This window comes from Ascidiella aspersa, chromosome 1, assembly GCF_963924565.1.
Source record: "Ascidiella aspersa chromosome 1, kaAscAspe10.2, whole genome shotgun sequence".
Classification (NCBI taxonomy): domain Eukaryota; kingdom Metazoa; phylum Chordata; class Ascidiacea; order Phlebobranchia; family Ascidiidae; genus Ascidiella; species Ascidiella aspersa.
Window position 1 is genome coordinate 21,695,481 of NC_139447.1, and position 22,227 is coordinate 21,717,707.

At 35.1% G+C, this 22,227-nt stretch overlaps 2 protein-coding genes across 2 annotated transcripts in view; both read left to right on the forward strand.

The window, feature by feature from the left end:
• The first annotated feature begins 466 nt into the window (after positions 1-466).
• Positions 467-13,818, forward strand: LOC146168264 (replication factor C subunit 2-like). The gene is made up of 7 exons (XM_083397971.1): positions 467-879; positions 2,713-2,931; positions 3,131-3,265; positions 6,859-6,982; positions 7,058-7,159; positions 11,366-11,503; positions 12,535-13,818. The coding sequence occupies exons 1-7, from the start codon at positions 809-811 to the stop codon at positions 12,760-12,762; spliced, it is 1,017 nt and encodes a 338-aa protein (XP_083254097.1). The 5' UTR covers positions 467-808; the 3' UTR covers positions 12,763-13,818.
• A 6,081-nt stretch (positions 13,819-19,899) lies between these two features.
• LOC146168265 (uncharacterized) overlaps positions 19,900-22,227 on the forward strand; it is a 34,083-nt gene continuing 31,755 nt past the window's right edge. The window contains exon 1 of the mRNA XM_083383108.1: positions 19,900-20,363. Within this exon, the coding sequence (XP_083239234.1) occupies positions 20,042-20,363 (322 nt within the window). The 5' untranslated portion in view covers positions 19,900-20,041. The remainder of the gene's footprint in view (positions 20,364-22,227) is intronic.

The window sequence follows — 22,227 nt, forward strand, 5'->3', positions numbered from 1 at the left end:
TTCAGAATTTCGTCTCTTTTCAAATTATTAAAACTGTCCTCATAGTAAGGCAATTCGGCCTCTTAAAGCTGGCCGCATTTTTATTCACTGCCTGAGCGTAACTTGCTCTGCTTGCGATTTTTCGCTCCGCACTCCTCAAGCGCCAGACTGGGTATGTCGAAAGCGAAGAAAACATGTCGACGAAATTTGGCGGGAAAGCTCTGGCGGCAGCTAGCGGTACAGAAAGTTAAAGGTAATCGTATACCACAAAAAAATAACGAAAGTTCAGGATCGCAGCGATAGTGGTAAAGACAATTTCAAAAAGATAACGAGATAACTATATTTTTTTTTATTTTGTTAACGATTTAGGTGCAGTTTTAATCGATTTTAACAAATTTTGACTTTTTTTGACAAGTCAAATAATAATCTCCCTAGTTATAACGAAAAGTGAGTTATCTGCAGAACTTGATATTGCTATACACTTGGTGTGGACCAGCCTAAGGTTGTAAGCCAGGTTGGAATGTATGGCCGATCTCGACGATATCTCGCGGGTGCATGGCTGAACAAAATCCGGGTGCAACAAAGGTCAAAAAAAGTGCACCCCAAGTGCACTTTTAATTTTTTGGGTACACTTTATGATTTTCCGATGCACTCGCCACTCTGTATTGCATACATTGCACTGTAAACGTATGATGCACAAGCGTTTTTCATATTTGGGGTGCACTTTCAAAAGGTTAAAATAACTCGCAGGTGCACTTGCCATACTTTCCACTAAGTCGCTGGGGAAATATCTTCCTTTCTTTTATAGGCACTGTAATTTATTGTCAACATGGAAGTTAAAGAGAGCCATGAAGAAAATGATTTATTAGAACTACAAAAAAAAGGTTACAATCTCCCTTGGTAAGTTTTTTAATGTGTTTTTAATACAAGTAATAGTACTAGAATTTAAAATGCTTTTATAGTAACAATCTCTTACTCCGGAAACGCTAAATTCATAAAAATAATAAAGGCACTGGTTCAGAATCCTACCACAGTTATTAAATCAACGCACAATATTTGAGTTAGGGTGTGAGTTAGTGTTTGAGTGTGGGTGGGGCAAGTATTATTATATTCATTATTTGAATAATATTGCATAACCCACCCTAACCCCCAAACGCTAACCCAAATAATGTGTGTTGTGGTAAGATTCTAGACCAGCGCCAAAGAACATATAAGGAAATGTAAAGAGAAAGAAGACCATATCAGACTTTAAGAATAATTGAACAATTCACTGTGAAAAGTATCCCAGATTGCAAACTTTGGATATTGTATGGCAGGAATGTTTATAAAGCTTCAAATTGTGCTGCTGTTACAAAGTAAATGCTAAAAGTTGCACGGCTCATATATTGTAATTTCTAAAATTTGTGCGATTATAAATAAAATAGTATAGCAAAAAATTTTTTAACCTGGCATCTGTGAGCATTTTCCCAGAGCCCTGCTCCCTTGTTTTCTAACAGGGCTGTAAGAGAAAGAAGGTCAAGAAGCACTATGCTACATAGATGTCACTTTTAAAGTGTTGATAGCTTTTCAAGCGTACAAAGAGCCGATAATAATTTTTAGGATGCTGTTTTTGTGGGTATAAAGATACCACTCTCAGCCAGAAATCTTTTACTGCACAAGCTAAAAAAACACTTGGAATTTTTTATTGTTTGATCATTTCTACCAAGTTTGTACTGTAATTTGTCCTTCTTTTCCTCAGAGAAAAGCTATATTTCATTAGCTTTTGAAAATGTTGAGCAAAGTTGATCTTTAGGTATTTGTTAAATAGTCATGTATTTTATCCATTGGCGAAACATGACAATTATCATCAGCAATGGACAATTTTATTTTAAAGCATTTATTGCGACCCCTAACTAAGCAAGTTATTATATTTGAACTCTAAATTAAAATTATTCAAGGATTTAGGTATACCAACCAAGTGTACTACACAAGCAATGGATTGTAAATTAAAAAAACAAAGCAAAATTTTTAAAAAGTTTCGTCTCATGAGTAGCTGAATCATTTATGATATGACAATCCTTTTTGGCAAGGGACATTTTATTGCTGCTTTTTTCAAACCCTTAACATAATAGATAGTATTTTGAAAGTTTCCAATATCCTTAGAAACTTTTTTTTTAATTTATTCAAAACGTTTAAAAACTTCTATATGGGCTTTGATATTCTTACTACGTCTAACAAGAACCTCCACCATTATGCTCCAAAACTTATAACACTAATTCTTAAACGCGAAAACTGTTTAATGGGCTATTTAAAGCATAAGATTGTTGCTGAATCAGGTAGTGTGTAAACAACATATTATGTAAACTACATTCAGTTTAACTACCTATTTTTTTATGCAACTTTTATTTTGCATATTAACTTGCCAGATTCACTCCAAAAAATAAAAGCAAATGATGAATTTGAAAGTTAAAAAATTAGGAAAATTGTTTCATTAGTTTTTAAAGAATTGTGTAAATTTTTCATTGTATATTATCAGTAAAAATGCCAGTCCAACTTCCTTAACGGTAGGAATGGTATATCTTCTGATATTATCAGTCAAAAGAAAAATATATAATAGCAATCTTATATATATTCATAAAAAAAAAAATTTCAATGAAAACAAGGTTGCAGCCATTTAAATGTATTTTTATTTTAATAGGTTACATTTTAAATATTTATGTTTCTAGCCTAGTAAGGGACCCTAATGTTTTGTAGGGTAGAAAAATACCGACCTACCAAGCTAACTGAAGTAGTTGGAAATGAAACAACAGTCAGTCGATTAGAAGTTTTTTCAAGGGAGGGGAATGTCCCCAACATAATTATTGCTGGACCACCTGGCGCTGGTAAAACCACAAGTATTTTGTGTCTTGCCAGAACCATGCTTGGTTCATCGTACAAAGATGCAGTTTTGGAGCTAAATGCATCCAATGATAGGTAGGTCTAAAAAAATAACAAAAATTATAAGTAGAACTGTTTCGTTACTATGTTTTTTTACAAGTGCACACATTAGTTATATAAATTTATATATATATATTGAAGTCATTAATTGCTTAACGTGGTTGTATTGTTTTAAGCTTTACATATTTGTTTATATTGTTCCAGCTTTTTTATTTTGATCTTAATGTTTTTTTAGAGGTATTGATGTTGTTCGAAACAAAATTAAAATGTTTGCTCAGAAAAAAGTCACTTTGCCCAAAGGAAAACATAAAATAATCATATTAGATGAAGCTGATAGCATGACAAGTGGTGCACAACAAGCTTTGAGAAGGTAATTCAGTGTTGCTTATAATTTTTACAACGTTTGCAGGTGACCAAAAACGGAAGAACTTTTTTGTTCTTATACTTCTGACGTCAATTAACATAGCATCTTGTCTTTCTTTCAACATTATGAGTAGGGATATTCAACGTAGAGTATTGAATCCTTAGATTTAAATCCAAATTGGACAGTCTTAATTTTTCCCTCGTCCGCCAGTAGCATTTTTTTAGCGATGACGTCAGAAAGTTAAGTTGTGGCATCACAAAACAATTATTCTAAAAAAGAAATGTTGTTCACTAACGATCTTCTGTGAAATATGCAACTTAAATATAGTCGAATCGCGCGAAGCGGCCATAATATTCATAGCACCTTGATATGATTGAATTAACTTCAAATGGACTAAAACATCATAAACACAGAGAAAAGTTTGTAAAAGAAAAATTGTATTTACATAATGGTCATTCTATGTCAAACAGACCAGAAAAATGGCAAAACTTCAAAAATTGTATTAGTAGAAAAAAGGGGTGGCCCAAAATAAATGATAAAAGATTCATTCTTTTGTTTGCATACATTTCGGCAAGTGCTCATGCCATCTTCAGTGCGGTAAAATGAGGTTGAGATAAATGTGAATCATTATATAGACGCTCAGACATTTTAAAAAGGTTAAAAACAGAAAAAAGGAGGAAAAGGAGAAGTGATGATGATAAGGACAACATCAGAAAAGTACATTTGCAAGGCGAAAGTAGGGCAAAGATAAAACAATGAGGTTGATGGTAAGCAAAAGACGCGCGCCAACAGGAATAAACAATAAAAATAAAATAAAAACTTGATGATAGAAATGCGCGTGAATATCATTTAAGTATTGAACAATTGACTGTGTCAAAATTGAGAGCCGGCTTGTGGTGATGTATGAGCAGCGACTCCAGAAGAAGGAGGTGGTAGCGATCTTATGCCGAGCCCAAAATCTCTGGGGTAGTAAAGTCCACTTGGTGGTTAGGATTGTTCTGCAAATGTTTGCAGACTTCAAAGGACGCCAAACGCTGGTGTTCCTGCATACGGATTCAAAGGTTAGTCGTGTCTGGCCGATGTAAGAAAGGCCGCAGGAACAATTCAGGCAGTATACAACACTGACTTGATTTACCAGCTTGTGTCAGTCTTTTATACTGTAGAACTGTGACAAAAGCTGTTAAATCAAGTCAGTGTTGTATACCGCCACTTTGGACACCTGTATCTCAATTTGGGGTCGCGACCCCGTATTTGCGGACCCCTGGTTTATATATGCTTCAGCGGAACAGTGATCCACAAGCAGTAACCTACTGCCAATGGTTTTGAATTCCATAAAGATACTCACTTTATTTTAAGTTGAAAAAAAAGTTAAAGCATACAAAATTGAGAAAATCCCATTTTTGTTTTTTTGTTTTGTTCTTTAAATGATATAATATAGAGCTCATTTACTGTGCACAGAAGCAACATTTTTTGTTCATATTGATTTTTCTTGATGCTAGCAAAAGTGCTGTCTTTCAGTCGTTGCATTATTCTGGTATTTTTTATTATTTCTGGTATTTTTATTATTTTAGAAGCATTTACCCTTTTTGAATATATTTTCTGGGAGTGATTTTTCCTTTGGAGATAATGGCAAGGAATATATGTCACTTAAAAGCACTCTTCCTCATCTATCGTGTAAATTAATAAATACCTTGTTTTTGTGTTTGGTGTGTATTTTTGTGGCATTCAAGTTCCAATAAGACACCAAAACTACACTTTTGCTTCTTACAACTTTTAATTACAAATTAGGTTACATTAAGTATTGATAATAGAAACAGTATCACAAAAGTATTTGAAAAATGAATCTGTGTTTTATTATTACCCTCAAACAAATACAAAAAACAAGCATACAATTAGAACAAAGGTACTCAGCAAGAGCTTTCATTAGCCTTTACTCAACTTTCTTGCTAGTGTGCTCTTCAAGGTTTAAAGTTGTCGTTACGTATGAATGCACATGTACATAACCACAAACTGAACCCTTTTTTAATTACTGACCCATATTAAAAAAAACATAAAAAAATGTAATTAGGTAATTGAGAATGTCTTAAAGGTTTACCTAACCTACTAAATGACTACAATATACAAATTAGCAAGGGGAGGAACATGGTCAGGTGACCCTTTCAATCTGCTCCTGCTCAAAGTCGCAATGCTCTTAGCTAATTGGATGACCAGCAATTTGAGACTGATGTCTGCCATACTTAAAACATAAAAACCATGCATCATTTTAAACCTGTTTTAAAATTGCGATTTGTGCATTAGCTAGCACAAGCTTGTATCAACGTACGGGCGCCAACACTTCTATTTTCCTAAACACGTGCACAGCCGCAAAAATTATTGTCAACGACAATAATTTTTTAGTCAATCCAATTCATAAGCAATACATAACTTTGCTTTTAGGTTACGTGTTATATTGCCACAATCAATGTTGCAATCATGGGCTATACCACATGGATTAAGCAAACTTATGCAGGGTTGGTATGACTCCTGTGAGTGATTAAGAGGCAAAAGCCTTTTTGATTAAAATTAGACCGCGGACACGCTCCCTGTTAAAATTGACATAAATTTAGACTGCACATTTAGGACACTACGCACAACATTGCTTTTTGGTTATGTATTTATTTTGCTTTGTAGACTGATTTTTCTCTTTACCGTGTAGGGCCACATAGTGCAAAGCTTTGGCATAAATAAAAAATGTTATGCCATTTGAAAAAATTGAAATATTTAGCCATATGACGAAGATGTTTTTTGTAATGTTACTTTTTGGTTACTAACTATTTTCCACATTCATGTTTTTTCTAATTATTTTTCTAACACGCAAAGGTAGCAAATTTGCATGGATATATTCAATTAAGAATAGTACATTATCAGATAAAATTAAACTGGTAAGTACTCTATTTAACCTGGGCAACAACGCCAGATATTTCTAACAAAGAGTTAACAAATAAAATTATAAACAACATAACAGTGCGTTACAGTATAGTATCTTTGAAGTAATGTAATGTGTAGTACAGTACAGTTGCCAAGCTTTTCTAAAGTGCGATTTGCCTTTGGGCCATGTCATTCACAGAATCGCAAAACTTATTGCAATGTGGCTGGCAGAGATTAGAAGGTGTTAACTATATTTGACTGGCGCACAGCGCTTTACGACAGTTAAATGGAACGAGAAATAAACAGTATTTTAACTGATATTTATTTTGCTATGTAGCGTTAAAAGATGTTGTAAATATGCTACAGTGGGTATTTTTTGCATGTAGCTTAAAGAAAAGTAATTTGAGCACTTTGTGTCCATACAAAGATCGATCAAAACTCATTGGGGAATTTTTGTAGTTGTACATAGCTCTAATAAAACTAATTTGGGCACATTTTATCACATTTAGCTTGAATAAAACTCATGTGGACACTTTTGGTAATATACATAACTTGGATAATAGTCATTTGGGCACTTAGGTGAAGTAAACATATATATAGGGTACATAAGATATTATATTTAATAATCCTTGCAAAATAGTTATAATGTATAGTTTTAACTAATACTGTTTTTGCACTGTATTTTATAACAGAACAATGGAAATCTACAGTAAAACAACAAGGTTTGCTTTGGCTTGCAATCAATCTGATAAAATTATTGAACCTATTCAGTCAAGGTGTGCTGTTTTGCGTTACAGCAAATTAAGTGATGAACAGGTTAATATTTTAGTTGTTTAATTAGATTATTTAATAACTGACCTTTCAATAAAAATACCTGAACATTGTTTATAGATTTTAAACCGAGTAATGGAAGTAATTAAGAAAGAAAATGTGGCATACACCGATGATGGTCTTGAAGCAATTATTTTTACAGCTCAAGGTGATATGAGACAGGTGAATTGCTAGAGTTGCTTCTTCACGGCTGTATGTATCTGACTCTGAGCTCTGGTTAAAGGGAACATAACTGCTCTCTTTTAGTAAAAAATAAGAAATTTAGTAATAGAATTTGGTGAAGGTATTTTGAATCCCTCACCCTTACTCATTTTTGAACTATGCTTGGTTTTAATGATCTTAGTGTATAAAACTTAAACCCTGTTATAGAAAAAAAAGACGATTAGCTTAAAATTTTATACATCCAAGACATTTTTTTAATGTTTGTTATTCTATTCACTTGAGCTTCTGTCTGTTCGCTGGCAAAATACGGCCTGCCAACATAATGAGTCAATATCTCTTGTGGGTGTAAACATCACAAATTTGCTTTAATGTGGCATATGGCAACTACGGATGTTAAAGTAGAATCCCAAAGTATTGGTTTAAATTGGTATTATTGTATATAATCTAGTTATGCCTGCCCTATACCTTGTTGTTTTTAACATTAATTATACTACCTCAGGGAACCACAAGCAAAAAGCATTTTCCCGTTACTTTGTATGATTTTGGCACATTTTCGATTTACTGATTTAATAGGTGACATAACCTGTTGAAAAAAAAAACATTTGATTGTTTTTGCACTAATAAATCACAAAAATACAATTTATTACACAAATGAAGATTTCCCCTTTAGAAAATATAAAATTTCACGTGTTTGAGAACCTCTGGTTTAGGTCATTAGTCGGCAACCTGCATGCAACTCTTCTGTCTGTGTGCTATGGTTACTCAGAGATCCAGTAAGCTCCCTTAAAAAAACACGATTTGAATAAATAATGGTTATATTAGTGTCACAAATCCAAATCAGGTAACGTCGTTTCCTGGTCGAATCGTATTTTTTTGGCAGAACTAACATCGGCGCCTTTTATTTGGAGGGACGCTTTTTATCACAATCTTTTTTTTTAGGTTTAAAGGTGGTAATGACGCATTTGACATTACCACCGAGCAGTGCAGACACTGAGCATAATCACGGCCGTCTCGTCTAAAAGCCAAAAGAGACTCAACTTTCGCACTATACATGCAAAAGTTGCAAAAATTTAAATCTTAATTCCCTTTTATTGGACAAGGTTCTGGAATGCCATACATTAGGCTTATCACATTCTTAGTATGTTTTACTGCAGGGGCGGGCAACTTTTCCAGTCAACGGGCCTGATATGGGAAAATAAAGTACTTGGCGGGCCGGATTCCTAATCGATAAATTAATTGTACTGCCATAGCTTATATGTTTTGCCGCATACTGGCGGCTAATGCTGTACTCTTTAAAAACGGCAACACTTTCATTGCACAGCAAACATACTGCTTGCTTGCCAATTTGAGTGAAAAAGTACTTTGGCATTCAATCCTTGTTAAATTTTCAACTCTACGTTTCTTGGTCTAAATCTAATTTGGGAAACACACGGAAAAACCTAAAAAGGACCAAGACCTGAAGCAGAACAATTAATAAAACCATAGTATTAACACCAACGACATAATAAAGCCAAACACGCAGTAGTAATATCTACGACAGATTAAGAACTGCATCGTCTAAATAAGACATAAATCTGTCGGAAGTCCTAAATTCTTAGGAATAAGGCCTAAATGCTCCAAACAACGCCCGAAACTGTAGGGAGAGGGTATGGGACTATCGGGGGCCATAGGTATAATGGCATTGTCCGTTTTGGTGTCGAATTTTGTGCGCCTTACTTTAAAGGACGCCGTTATGGCGCCGCTGTTTTGGCACCTGATTTTCTGGCCCTCTATAGGGTTATTGGTGTGTAATGGGTCGAGTTAGAAAATGGGTTAGGGTTGAAATTATTAGCGAAGTTTGTGATTTACTTACGGTGGGGTTAAGGATTAGCTAAAATGTTTTATAGGCCTAATTGTGGCCATTTAGGTCTTTTTCCGACGGGTTTATGACTTATTCCGGTATTAGTCCTATTTTGTTCTTATTTCGAACTGTGTGTTATTCCAAAGTTAATGTTGTTCTTATTTCGATATTATGGCTGGAGTCCTATAATTTTAACCCAAGACAAAGATCTAAAGAATAGCTAACGATCACTATTATTTGACGTAGTAAGCAAGTAGTGGGGGATTGTGGCAGACTGTTGCCGCGGCCCACATTATTATGTAAAACGGGAAACTGTCTGCGGGCCGTTCAAAATCCCGTCGCGGGCCGTATGTTGCCCGCCCCTGTTTTACTGCATTCTACCATCAGAACTCGGTTGAATGGCCATGTTTCTTTATTCTTATATTTAACCACGGCATATACTCCTCACCACCACAAAAACTGTTCATTTGGGGAGCAGAACCATAAAACCCTAACAAAATATTAATATACAACCCTTTTATCTTATCTTTAAATTTGAAGTTTCTTCAATTTCTACATTTTCTAATTTTACCATTTTGCAGTATTGCTTACTTGCTTTGGATGCCGAAACTAAAAGTTAGAATTAGTTTTCAACATAAAATAACAGTAGTAGTACTACATCTAGTTCTCATTAGTGGAATTCATGTCTAACATTTGCTCAATTTATAAGCTATTGCTGCCAGGCATAATATCAGGTTTGTAGAGCTCTTCTGGCAAATCTAAGTTTTATTCCGACGTGTATAGGACGTCGAAACGTCGGAATAAAATTTGCTCAATTGTTCGTCGCCTCACGCAATGCTCCTCGCAGTTGTTTAACACTTGTATTGTGATCAAGAAAACATTGTGGTAGTAGATTAATTGTTTTATCTTGAGTATTAAAACCTCATGGCTACCCAATGTCGAGTTTTTATTAATTGTTTGTTTGGTGTGGTAAAACTGTTGTATTGTATACTACTTGGGGGCTGTTAAAAATTGTGATTTGAACAAGGATGTTATATACATCATTAATATACCAACAACTCTGGCCTCTAGGCTAAATATTTTAGATAACGGTAACGTAAAGGCAGCAAAAAAGTGTTGCTATTGCATAGTTTAATAAAGCAGAAATATTAGTTCGTGGTCGTCTTTGGAGCGGTATCCAGCCATAATACCGAGATAAGAACAACACCAACGTCAGAATAAAACACAATTCGGAAGGCCAAAATAGGACTAATACCTAATCGTATTAGTACCATCTAAATCGGCTTAAGTCCTAAATCCGTCGGAATAAGACCTAAAAGGTCAGAATCGGGCTTAAGCAGCACTTTAACTAACCCCAAACCCCACACCTAAGTACATCACTAACTCCCCTAATAATTTCAACAATAACCCATTTTCTAACCCCACCCATTACCCACCAATAACCCCAAACAGGACCAATAATCCGGTGCCAAAACAGCGGCGCCCTTAAGACGCCGGTTAGACTAGGGCGTCCAAACGTAGTCACCAAAACAGCCGATGCCAGACCGATGGCCCCCGATCGCCCCATACCCTCTACCCACAGGTTCGGGCGTTATTTTGGCCATTTAGGCCATCCGATGACTTTAGGACTTATTCCGATTAATTTAGGCCTTATTTCGATGAATTTAGGCCTTATTCTGATAAATTTAGGCCTTATTCCGACAAAGATTTACGGTCTTATTCAGACGATTTTGATCTTATGCTGTACTGGATGCGTATTTGGCTGTATTATGTCGTTGGTCTTAATACTATATGGTTTTGTAGATTTTTCTGCTTTAGGTATTGTTGCTTTTTAGGTCTTATTGTGTGCTCTCTGTGGAGCCTCAACCTCCTTGGATTATCATAGAAAATCATAGAAACAGCTAACAAAAACCTCAGTAAATTTTGCACTAGTAATTAATATGAGCTTAAAAACAATGCCTAAAATACCACTGGACCTATCATTGATTTTCCCGTTGATATTACGTCGAACATTTGCTGCTACCACACGGCCATGTCGTTTTTTACGTTTGTTAGCGATTCCCGATTGGTTTATATCGGCCATTAAAATCGCCTGAAACGTACTGTTTTGATGCAAAGACAAACTCAAGTAATGTCAATCTTTAGACAATATTCAACGAGGTTCGCACATCATACCCAGCAATAGTAACACAATAGTTGCAGTAGGAACTAGAAACGTTGGATTTTTGACAGCAAATTGTTTAAATACTTAACAATCACGTTAATTTTATAGTTTTAGAACTACTGCACTTATTTGAACTGTGTTGATTTCATAATCAAATTTGACTAATAACTCTCAACTAGTATTTCTTTCCTTTCTTGTTTAGGCACTGAACAATCTCCAGTCCACATATCAAGGGTTTGATTTTGTTAATGGTGTCAATGTGTTCAAAGTTTGTGATGAACCACACCCACTTCTCATCAAAAACATGTTTGATCACTGCCTTAAAGCAAATTTAGACGAGGTAAAACAACTATACATCAGGCATACTTCGTGATTTTAATTCGAGCTTTCTCAAACTTTTTTTAACAGGGGTACCCTTTCGATTCATCTGAATGTATGGAATACCCCTTAAAAATAATGAAGGAAAGTGCCAAGCATGTGTTTTTAGTGCTGGAAGCCCTAACAATGTATCAACTTACTATCAACTTAAGTCAAAAACTTTTGTCTCCTGTATCAACTTAAGTCAAAAGACATTTAGACCCATTAGCCCATGTCCGGCAGTAGAAACTGAAATTTACGACAGTCATTGTATAGTTATGGCGAGTAACGTTACAAAGCAATACGCAGGCTCGTCAAAATAAAACGTTGTTCTAGAATCTAGTGGAACTGGATAGGTTTTATAGTTAGCTACTTAGTAACCTTAAAAACCGCGCCAGTAAAAAAATTGCTGTTTAAAATATCGCCTACTTGTGTAACTACAGCTGAGAAATAGCAATTAAGCTCACGAAAGTATGTTGCTGCGATCTCTTAAAGTTCATAGCGGTCAACCAAGTTTGAAAAACCCTGTTTTAACTAAGTATAACCCCATTAAAAATAATAACACTCAAATATAGTTTGAAAGTATGAAACAGGTTAAACGTTCTGCGTTCAAGATAAGACCAATCTAAGGAAAAATAAAAATATTTCACTGAGATAAAATATAGACCAACATATGGTATATTTGGAAATATAGCAAAATGCTCATTAACACTTTATTGAATAAAAAATATTTTTTTCTGTAACCAATTCTTATTGAGATAGTAAATAGCCGACGATTTGTTGGGGGTAGTGTTTACGGTAGATATGTCATTCAAACCACTTTATGTCCCAATCCCACAAGCTTTTTTACTGCTTTGTAGGCGGTATTTCATTAGCATCATTTTGAATGTCTAGCTGATGTCTATAAGCTGTTTTCGTGCATGCTTCGTTAGAGTAAATTCTACGCTATAGCTGCATGTTGTACGGTTGCTGTTTGAGGAGAAAAGTACTAATGACCACTTTTTGTAATTTTAGGCATACACGGTTGTTCAACATCTTTGGACTATGGGTTATTCACCTGATGACATCATTACCAACATATTTCGTGTGGTCAAAACCCACGATATGCCAGAGCATGTAAAGCTCGAGTACGTTAAACTAATTGCTCAAACCCACCTGAGAATAGTCCAAGGTGTAAATTCACTGCTTCAACTGTCTGCTTTGTTGGCGCGCATGTGCCAGGTCTCTGTTGTGCCGTCTTGACGTTGATGATAGAAACAATTTGCAACGAGAAACAGGCGTTAACTATCGAACGAACATTCTCAATTAATTAAGTGTTCTCTATTTTACGGTCGCTAGTAGTTTTTCTTGACTGGCTTGCACAAGATTGCATTAACTATTGTTTATTTTGGGTATCCCCCGAAGACTCTTGGAGTGATTGACCAATTATGAAAAAAGGCATTTGTTAACGATTTTCTAAAAAAAAGGCTAAGTCTTAACAACAAGTACAGTAGTATATATTTAGTGCGATAAAGCAGCAATGGTCATCCACGCTATAAGTTTCCGAGTCTTTCGAATGCGTTTTATTTGACTAATGCAAATATAAATATCTCAACAAAAAGTTTGCTTCTTCTTTACGCTAATTTATTTTTTTAAAAGCAAAACACATGGAAAATATTTTGGTCGTCTTTGGTGCAATCATAATCGTCGTTTCACATCCAACGTTTTCTTAAATCGTGTCTATTTCGTTGCCTAAAAACTTGAAAAAAAAATTTAGGCGGGCGCCCATGCCACTCTATTCATTACAGGGAGAGCTTTTATGACCTAACAAATCTGAAAATATGACATTATTTTTTTAAGATACCGGTATATGACTTTGTAAAAACTTTTGCATGTATGTTAAATATTCCAACAACGAACGAAACTCTTGTATAATTTCATATTTTTTACCTTTAAGACTTTTTTAGACTGTATCGACTGACCTGTTGCAGAGTTCAACCTCTTTTCAGGTAGCCTCATGTAGCCTTTATGGAATTTGAATTTAACGTTTGATTTACTGTAGCCTACAGTACAATTTTATTTTAAACTGAATCTAACCAGGATACAGCTGACTCGAGAAACCTTACGCTGTTTCGCTGTCCCCTGGGAACGTCAGGTATTACAAAACATTTTGAATTCGCCGGTTTTCGTTTTTATGATGTTTCGATAAAATGATATATATTTGTCGGACAGAAAGTAAAGTTAAAAAAGGTGTATAGGACATTCAATAGTAGAGTTAAACATACACATCATTAACATTGGATCATGCTTTTTTGTTCAGATGTAGGAATAAGTTCCAAATTTATCTTTCGGAATAGATGTTTTCTTTAAGGATCATCAGAGCTTTCGTCAAATAATTATAATTGTACGAAGTTTTTCTTTGTAATCTTGACTCTAATGAAAACAAGTTTTTAACACGGTTTCTTTACAATGGGCTTCCATTGATGTTAACCATTTACGTTCTGCGTGGTCAGATCACGTCATGGTCAACAATATAGGGCACTAGGGCTTTGCTTGCAACTGTTGGTACTGTTAGCTCATTAAGTTTTACTTTAATCCATCACAGAACGCCGCAGGGTAGATGGTAAGGAAGAAGACCAGAAAAGAATGTTCTGGCCTGGCCAAAAGAATAAGGCAGTATCTAGATTATAGAGGGTAAGGACAAATTATAAGCGTGCACAGAAGTTAATACTATATAGTACAACAGAACTTTGGTTCAGGGTTGCCAGATGGCCAAAATAAAAAAAAGACACACTTACCTAAAAAAAAGCCCCAAAAAGACAAATCTAAGTTACCAACACTAAAAGTCTATGTTTTCCTGAAAAGATAAAAAAAATGCAATAAATGGTCGTGTTGATACATTGAATTTCTCTTTTTGTGGAAAATTTTCTCAATTCTTTATTGTTTTCTCGCAAATTTTTCTTGGCAATTTTTTTGTTTTTGTGATATTTTTATAGGAATTTTTCTTAATTTGCGTTAGTTTGAAAACATAAAAAGCCTAAAAAAGTCAAATTCATTTGTATTTTTTTTTGAAAATATAAAATGGCAAACCCTGATTTGGTTTTGGCAGATAAAGCTAACGCAAAAAAAGCTAACGCAAAAAGGGAAACCACTATAAGGCCGTATACCGGTATATGCATAAGTGTTGATATAGAAGCGTATTTACCATTTTATTTTTAACATCGATAACGAGCATCAGTAACTGAGCTTTTTCTTAACGGACCTTATTAAATTTTCCTACAGGACCCCAGGTTGTGTTATAACTTTAGCCAAAAAACACGTATTTTTTCACTTTTAACAACCTCACGAATTATTTTTGTACCAGCCAAAAATACTATGATGGCTTTTACTGGCTCACAAAGTCTTGCCGCATTTTATATATTATTAATGAGTATTTTACTTTGTTTTATTTCAAATGTGAGTTAATTGTCCGGAAAGCAAAACGATTGTGAAATTACAGTAACTGTGTTCCACATAAGTGAGTCACCCGATCCGTTAGAAATCAGTGCATTTCTAAGCAAAAAGGTCTACCACAATCAGGGCATCCAATGGCAGAAAAGTCTAGACTTTTAGACCTTGAGGTCCTGGCAATGCACTGATTTGGACCTTTAGGTAAACTCCCGGCGAAGATAAATTAAAAATATTCATTAAAAGTTCAGAAAAGATAACAAAAAATGTGAGATAGGATTAATAACACTTGACCCACCTAAACCTTAACGCTAACCCGAATCCTAACCCAAATAATGTGCGTTATTTTAATAATTCTTTAAATGCCGGGGAAAAAAGCCCAAACTCGGATGGTTTCTCGTCCATTGTATTTAACATTATTACGTCACAAATTGAGGTATTGGGGCCTGAAGCGTTATAATTATTAAATTATCGCACATTATTTGGGTTAGGGCGCTGGTTAGCGTTTGGGTTTGATTGGGTCAAGTATTGTTAAACTTAATCTTCTTATGCACATTTGTTAATGCAAATTAGTGCATTGTCCAAGACCTCAAAGTCTAAAAGTCGGACTTTTTGATCCTTTGAATGCACTGATTGTCGTAGACCTTTTTGCTTAGAACTGCACTGATTTCTGACGGATCGGGTGAGTGAGTTCATATTTTGATTGACGGGCGATGCATGAAAACCCCCGAAACCTTGACCCGAAACGAACCTTGTCTTTAGAACAATGCGCTGAATCGCTGCTAAACGCTAGAGTTAGCAATCGTCACCCCAGACTTAGAAAACACAAGAAACGAGTTTGTAAAAAACGATTACACCATAGAGCACTAATACTGATTACACCAAAGTCCATAGAAACTATAGACTTTGGATTACACCAGTGATTCTCAACCGCGGCTCTCAACTGAACATTTTGCGGCTCTCTAACCGAGTGAAAAATTAGTTACAAAGTAAGTAAGAGAAATCAAGAATTAATGAATTGTATCAGCAAGGATCCCGAGTACGAAGTACTAATGTTACCGGGTACTTCCATCCGGCTCTTTAAAATAATTTTGTGGTTTGTTACGTCACAATATATTTAGTCCTGATCGACAAGCTATGGCAAACACTGTTAATTAGTTAGCCTAGGCTAGCGTAATGTATATTTGATGTTTTCTAGTTGCTTTCTTAATGTTTTTTAATTATATGCCTACTGTTGTTTTTTATGCGGCTCCTTGCAAACCTTAGGTTTGAAATGCGGCTCTTGCTCTGAAAAAGGTTGAGAATCACTGGATTACACCATAGACTAGAGCACTAGTAGTAGTGGTCTATGATTACACCGTCACCCTAGCGTAGTTTCTGGCGAAATATGCTTGCTTCGAACAGGTTGAAAAGAAGGTTTTTAAACAAACAACATTAAAAGGTGAAAAACGTACCAGTACTACCAAATTGTCAATAGATGCTGTTATATAGTCTTTCCCTTTTTAAATTAAAAAACACTTATCTTCACTATGGTCCATTTTGTCTAGCGCGTCTATTTCCATGGCTACTTCCGGGCTCCAGCTTTATAACGTAAAGAATGTTATCAATATAAACCTCCGGACGAAAAAGTGGTATAATTCTAGACCAGCGCCCGCTTTTGTACACTAGGTCGTTAGTGAACAGCATAAAAGCTCCCCAATTTAAAATATTTTTTTCGCCCGTGGTTGTGGCCCATAGTCAGTCTGCATTTCATGGCACTTCATATATGCTGAGATCTCAGGTATGCAGAACCAAATTTTGAGGTGTGCAATTATGTTTATATTTTTGCACAGTTCGCAATTTTTTTTTAATTCAAGTGTGCAATAATCAATAAATGTGTGCACCTGTCACAGAATGCAGACTGGGCCAAGAGTAAGTTTTATCTTTAAGGAATCCAAGCCAAACGGATCTTTTAATGTTAAAGGTTCCCAACCCGTGCCCTAAAGGGCGAGCCGTTTCAAACAACAAAGTTAAAAAAAAAAAAATCTGGTTATATAAGACAAATTGGCGCTCGTCTAGAATCCTACCACAACGAACATTATTTGGGTTAGGGTGCCGGTTAGCGTTTGGGTTTGGGTGAGTCCAGTAATAGTGTTAAACAATATTACTTGACCTACCCACACCCAAACACTAAACGACACCCTAACCCACATATTATGCATTGCTTAATAATCATTTCAACGTTGTGGTAGGATTCTAGACCAGCGCCGACAAATTATTAATCCACTTTACATTTTTGGTAAATACTATTATGACTTTTGTATGACTGTTTAACTTAATAGCCAATTAATTGTAAAAGTCATTAGTCATATTTTTATTGTGCTAAAAGTTGTTGTTTTCGGCAGGTATGCTTTCAGTTTAAGGTCATAAAATAGGACTTTTTGTTTTTTCTTTAAAATGTGAAGATTGAACTGGGGTTCCTCTCTGGGAATGTTTCAACGGGAAATTCCCGAGATCTCGAGAAATTTTTTTATAGTCCCGGTTATTGTCGTTTTTTGACAGATATAAAGAAAAAATATTACCACTGAACCTATTTAAGTCGTTGCCTGAGTTGCTTTATTTGCGCTTACCAGTGGAAAACCTAATTAAATTTATTCTACCAATATAAATGCGCCCTGCATGAGCAATACGAGTGCAGCCTTTAATACAAGAAGGTCTTGTGAGAGTTACAGGTGGAATACTGCAAAACATAATTAAGCCTAATTAAATGTTTGGAGCTAATTTAAAATAATTTTAAACATAATGATGTAATTAAGGTATAATTTTTCATAGGGATTCCCGGGAATTTTTGCTTTTTAATCCCGATTCCAGTGAGTGAAAAAATCCGGTGAAAAGAGGAACCCTAGATTGAACCCTTATGAATTTCATAGACGTAGTTCAAGCAGATCCTGTCAAAATGTAAATTTGATAACTTGTATCAGTGAAAGTTATCATGCTGAATTCCACAAAGCATTAGAAGCAACTAGCCTAATTGCGCTTTTTTCATATTAACCCTTGTGCCTTGTTGGAAAGTTAAGCATGCATTGCCATCTCAGCTGCGGTTGTAGCTACGCCAATCACCGTTAAATATGCTCACCTATGAAAAGTTACCTAAATGTGTAAAGCTTCGGCCGTGATAACAATTTTTAGTGTGGTAATTGATTTTAAGAAGGTAAATTTGAGAAATAACTCTATTCCAGCTGCGTAAATTTTAGCCAAAATTTTGCGCATATTTAAGCTGCATAAACATATCCCCTGTGCAATATCTGAAGTTTCCAACGATATAAAGACTCTTTGTCCCGTTTTAAAAAAAAAAACGTTTAACTGCAAACAATCAAAGACGTCATTGTAGCAGTGGCAAATAGTTATAAGGTTTATCGTTTAACTTAAACGTTGTTTATTTTTAAATGTTTAACCTAGTTGTTGATGCCTTTGGAAACTTTATTGGACTTGCGATGTACCCAGGATAAGAATTCTACTTTTTTGTATTTATTTAATTGTTTGTATTAGGAAATTAAGAGCAATTGCTGCAGTTTTTGGTAACAATAAGTTTAAATGCAAATATATAGCAAAGTGTTGTTCATCCAGCAGTATAATAAAATTGATCGACGTTTGGACGTGCTATACACAACGTCTTCATCAGGATACTGACATATCATGTAAAGATTTACTAACGTTTACGTATCGAAACTACAAGACAGGTAAACGATAACCCACAAAATGACCGCGCTAGGACGTAAATTTGAAGACGACATGCCCACATTTTTGGCGAGTGCCCACATTTTTTGTTATTTCGACCGGGCGAGTGCTGATTAATAGTCGCTCGCCCGGCTGGCGAGTGTAAATTTTTGCTTAGGAACAACCTTGTCAGCCCATGCAGCCATTAGGATCACAGTTCTACTTTCTTTGTTGCTAAAATTTTTTGAGCAAATTGTACTTTTTGGGCCCAAAGATTGATACATTTATTTATGTATTCCTCTCCAGCAGTTTGCAAAAAAATGTTAAGATACCAGCCTACTTAAGCATCTGTGGAGTGATCATTTTCCGCTTTAAAATCAATGCTTTTCCCAAACGGAAATTTTGCAGATAAACATTATAATAAATAACACATGAAAGTGTACTTGAAAATACTTTATGATGAGATATAACATTTAAATTGCTGTAATTTTGAATTGAAACAATGGCTCTTAAAAAAAAAATGTAAAAACTTGCATGCAAGTTGTCAATTAAAGAAATTAGCATAAATTTGATACTTAAAAATAAAGTCATAATATTGTCTTTTATTTCAAAAATAAAGTGATATTTTTTTTTAATTTTTAAGGTCATAAAAAACTAACCCTACTAATAACATTCTATTTATTTTAGTGTGCTTAGTTAGTTTTCATTGGCATAAAAAATTGTGACTATATTTCTTTGATCCTTGTTCGTTTAATTTTTTTTAAGTGCAGTCCTAATTAAAATGCATTTTTGTGACATTACGAATACTTTTTATGGCCGTGTCAAACTTGACAAGTTTTTTGTTGGCATAACTACCAAGAATAAGATCACTTAATTTGCTTGACTGATCGTGCTTTCTTTTAAATTGTTAAATTGTTTTTCTGTATTTTTGTTGTTCACCTTTTAATCATACAACCCATTAGTGGCTTTCCAATTAACATTTGGTTAACATACCTAGGCAAGCAAAGAGAAGACAGTTTGAGTCTTTGTTAAAACATTCATTGAATTAAAACAAAGAAAAACGCTTAGTTATGGTTAAACGTCTAATGTATTTTGTAGTCCAGTTACAAACAATATAGAGCGACCTTCCCAAAACTATTTAAAATGCACTGAAATATAATTCCGTTTATATTTTATTCAAATACAGTAACTAAATCAAGTAGTTAGAAGTATGGTTTAAGCTTACACCTATAATTTTTTTATCTGTAGAGTCTTTTTTAGATCATTTTAGGTTTTGTGATAATCTTCAACAAAATATGGTTCCATTTATTATAGTATGTTACCATTCAAATTAGGTAAATTTAAGTGATCATATGTTTGGAGTTTGCTCATTCAAGATTCTGGTGTGACAGTTAACTCTATGTCGTCAAGTGCACTTCCACCGTTGGGCAATCTTCCATCATGGTCCCGTATATCAACTCTGGATCGTTCTCGCTATCCAAAACCATTTTTACGAGATCGCTTACAAGCTCTACCCCCATCTGGAGGTTCGATTTCAAACACTGATAGGCTCAGTGATGGAAATATGTTGTCTACCGACTTAATATTTGATAATATAACAGCGGCTGAGCAGCAGCGCTTACTGTACTACAACAAAAGTATTAAATTTTTACAACAACAACATGGAGAAACACTAAAAAAGCTACATGAAGAGATTGATAGATTAAAAAAGGAAAACAAAGGTAAATTATATGTATCATCATTAAATAAGTTTTGTAGCTTGTTAAACCTCTATTATGTTGTGCAGAAATTATGAAACTAAGAAGAGTTTAAAGGGTTAGGGAAACACTTATGCTTCACTTCATCTATTGTGAAAGCGATTTTATTACTGGGCAAAAATAAAATATAAAATTAGCAGCCTACAATATAACGAAGGGGTGGGCAACTTACGGTCCGCAGGCCAGATCCTGCCCACCAACGCAATTCATTCATCCCGCGACCTATTTCACAAATTGGGCCATTACTCATTTATTTTTGGTATTTGAACTTTACGAAAAAGCAAGCATTTTTTGCACTATGCGTAAATATTGTTCCTCCAACAAGTGTTAAAAGCAAAATACCTAAGTAGTTTTATCCCTGATTAACTGTTGTTGCGGTTATAATAAGATGTGTAAAGTCTACACAGTTAACATTTAACGGCCCACAGTGACCTTTCTGAGTTTTGTTTTGGCCCACGACTAGCAAAAGTTGCCCACTTCTGATATAACAGGTTGTATCGAAAAATGGGGCGGAGGGAGGGTATGGGGTATGGCGGGGAGTCTGGAATTTTTTAACTTGGGGAATTGGCACATTTTTAGTCTGACATTAATGATTAATGACTTTAAAAATAGTGATGGGAATAACGTCATAAAAAGTGATGGTAATGACTTCATAAATAGGTAAAAACCTAATCAGAAAAAGCCAATTAACATCCTGCGAAAGCAAACCTTTAGATGCGAATCGAACATGTGCGTCATCAACACTCCTGCTAGGCGTCACCTCCAAACTGCTTAGTGGGGAATTGTTAACTTTAGTTTGATAGCTAAACCAAGACCGTTAAATATTTTTGATTGATTTTGGTACATTCACAATTAGATTATTAAAGTTACAAGCACGTCTTCGCCACCTGAAACACAAAATATATATGTTGTTCTGGGTGTTATCCTGCCATGTGCACTGAGCTGTGTTTCAAGTCAGCTAAAATACAAGCCAAGGTTGAAAAAAAATAAATTGCGTCAACTGTAGACTAATAAAGTGGTACTAAAATGTGCTTATGGAGAATAACTTTGCGGTAAGTATCATTACATAAAAATGGATTCTTTGAATCACAAATGTCAGTCACAATTTTGACCTTTTATTAAAAGAATTTGCGTGGGTTAAAAATGTCATTGTTACACCTATGCCAGATAGCACTGATGGCAAACAGCCAGCAACATAAGCTGCGCCTGGGCCTAACTAAAAGTTTTAAGCGAGAAAAAAGTGACTTCTTGATTTAACTATTGATACGGAAGCCGTAATCGTTGGTCATAAAGCAACTTCCGAGGGGCTAGATCACAGATGTTATTAAACACATATGTTTGTGTGTGTCTTTCATTGATTGATACGGACTGATGATCCCCCAGTGTGAAGTTGCTTGTACTAACAAAATGTGCAAGTATTGGCGCATGGTTGTTTCTCGACTCGCTCCTCTCTGAGCCTGCATAGCTCAGTTGGTAGAGCGACGGTCCCGGCTTGACCGGAGGTCGTGAGTTCGAACCTCACTGCAGGCCAGTTGTTTTTCTGGCTTGCTCTGCTTGCATCATAGATCGACAGATTCGGCGAGTCTGCGATGGCTTTTCGGTGTACTATTGATACGGAAGCCGTAATCGTTGGTCATAAAGCAACTTCCGAGGGGCTAGATCACAGATGTTATTAAACACATATGTTTGTGTGTGTCTTTCATTCATTTTCTTGATTTAATGTTGTAAATCAAGGGTTGTAAACAAGTCATTTGTAATTACTTAAGTCCAAGTTAAGTCTTTTTTCATAAATAACAAGTCAAGTCATAATTAGAGCAAGTCAACTTCA